Source organism: Phaethon lepturus, unplaced genomic scaffold, assembly GCF_000687285.1.
Source record: "Phaethon lepturus isolate BGI_N335 unplaced genomic scaffold, ASM68728v1 scaffold23275, whole genome shotgun sequence".
NCBI classification, from domain to species: domain Eukaryota; kingdom Metazoa; phylum Chordata; class Aves; order Phaethontiformes; family Phaethontidae; genus Phaethon; species Phaethon lepturus.
In genome coordinates this window covers 3976-6055 of record NW_010538706.1, presented here as the reverse complement: position 1 = coordinate 6055, position 2080 = coordinate 3976, and the positions used below count along the sequence as shown (strand labels likewise).

General features: G+C 49.1%; 1 protein-coding gene across 1 annotated transcript; it reads left to right on the top strand.

Annotated features, from left to right (window-relative positions):
• Nucleotides 1-32: 32 nt before the first annotated feature.
• Nucleotides 33-2080, top strand: PMF1 (polyamine-modulated factor 1; the record flags this gene model as incomplete). The annotated part of the gene is made up of 4 exons (XM_010286923.1): nucleotides 33-143; nucleotides 580-680; nucleotides 1451-1646; nucleotides 2027-2080. Coding segments are annotated over 4 exons (462 nt in total), but the record flags the coding sequence as incomplete, so codon positions are not given.

The following is a 2080-nucleotide window of genomic DNA, read 5'->3' as shown; positions in this document are numbered from 1 at the left end:
CCCATGGCGGTGACACCCTCCCCCTCCGGTGTTGCAGCTACCAGAGGTTCGCAAACTGCTACCGCGGCTTCTACAAGCTACAGCCCGAGATGACCAGGAGCATTTACGATCAGTTTATATCCCAGCTGCAGACGTCCATCAAGGTGAAGCAGACCTTTAGGGGCTGGGGGGTGTGCGTGCCTTCGGAGGGGCTTCCAGCCCTCGGTGTAAAAGCGCTGAACACGTTGATAATTAAGGGTAGCAAACACATTTCTTGAATGGCGAAACCAGAAGGTTAAGACTGTTCCCCAGAGATTCTTCCAGACCACTTTGTCTTCCCCAGAAAGAGCTGTAGAAACATAGAATCCTTTATGTTGGAAACGACCCTCAAAATCGTTAGGCCCAACCGTAAACCTAACACTGCCAACTCCATCACTAGCCCATGTCCTTAATTACCATGTCTACACATCTTTTAAATATCTCTAGGACTGCTAACTCAATACTTTGTGATTCCCAGGATGTAGCCTTTATCCAGGGAAAAGCAAGGGCTCACAAGCAGAATGATGCCTTCTGAATCCCTGTGGCGTCCTTCCTTTGCAGGAGGAGATCCAGGAGGTAAAGGATGAAGGGAACCTGGAGGTGCTCTTTAATTCCCTGGATAAAATCGTGGAGGAGGCAAAGAACCAGGAAGAGCCTGCGTGGTATGGATGGTCTTGTGGAAGGCAGTCCGGAGAGTGTGTGTGTGTGGAGACATGTTCCTTCAAGGGCGAAAGTCAGTTCCCTTGTGATGTTTTGGTCGTGTTGATGTGTCCTGTAAGCCTTGTGCTGCACGGGAGTTTTTTAAACTTCATGTATCTTAACAGCAATGTCATTGCATCTGAAACATCAGAATAAGTTTTATTTATGCTTCTCTAGGTCATGTATCTATCTGTGCTTCCTCGCTGCAAGGAGGAGGTTAGTGCCGTGGAGACCAGAGGGGAGATAAACAAACTCAATTCCGAATAATTCAAAAGGCTGATGGCATGTTTTAGCCACAGCTACTGGTCTGATAGTAGAGCTCACATCAGCGCTTCTTGTTGGGACTCAGCAGGCACTGGAAGTTGTACACGCTGCCTTTTGTTTGCCCAAAAGGCAGGCTGGGTCTTTTAACCAAAATCGTCATCACGATTTCTTGTTTCTGTGTTTGGGGAACTTAATTACATCCTGCCTGCCTCCAGGCCTGAACTGACAGCAGAGTTTTGGGAAGGACTCCTCCCGTCCTTCATGTACGGCATTAGGGGGCTGCGCAATGGCTGCCCGTTAGACGCGCACGTTCTCGCTGTCCTCAAGCATCCAGTGCCAGAGGTAAATTGCCAGAGTCGGTGAGCTGATACGTTACGGCAGCAGCTCATCTTCCAGTTGAGGTGCGTGAGGCTAATTGCTCTACAAGATTATTGCTCTCTGGTTACTTCACATCCCAGTTTGTTCCCAGGCGTCCCAGTGGGATCCCGGAAGAGGACATTCGCAGCGCTATGGTGCCGTACCTCCTGAAGCACAGGTCGTACTTGCAGAAAGTCCTAAAGGAGAAGGAAGAAGAGAACAGGAAGGTAGCGGAGTCTGTGCTTGCAGGGAGAGATAGGATTGCAGAGCTGCAGCAGCTGATACAAGCACGCAAACATGCCTGGCAGGTAAAAATAAAAAACAGACAAATAAAAATCCCTTCTCTTTGCAGCATCAGCCTGAACGAAACACTATTCTGTGGCTTGACTAGCAAATGGCTGCTCTATATTTAAGCCGTCCACTTGTCAAAGGCCTCACCAGGAGCCAAATACTGCTGAAATTGGCCTGGGAGGCCTGGGCATTTTCACTGGAGATCTTGGATATTTTTCCCTGTGCGCTGGGTGGGATGTTTCTGTGGGTGAGCATGTGGGATCAGTGGGTTGTATTCCATACATGCTGGGGATGGCCGCGACGCTCTGTTTTATATCAGCCTGCTTTGTGTCCTGAACGCTGGCATCTGTGGAGAAGAGCACTTTGCTGAGTTCAGTGGTGGCTGTTTTCCTTCCAGGCAATTAGTAAAGAGCAACAAGAACTCATCATGACATTCAAGGAGCCCCAGTGA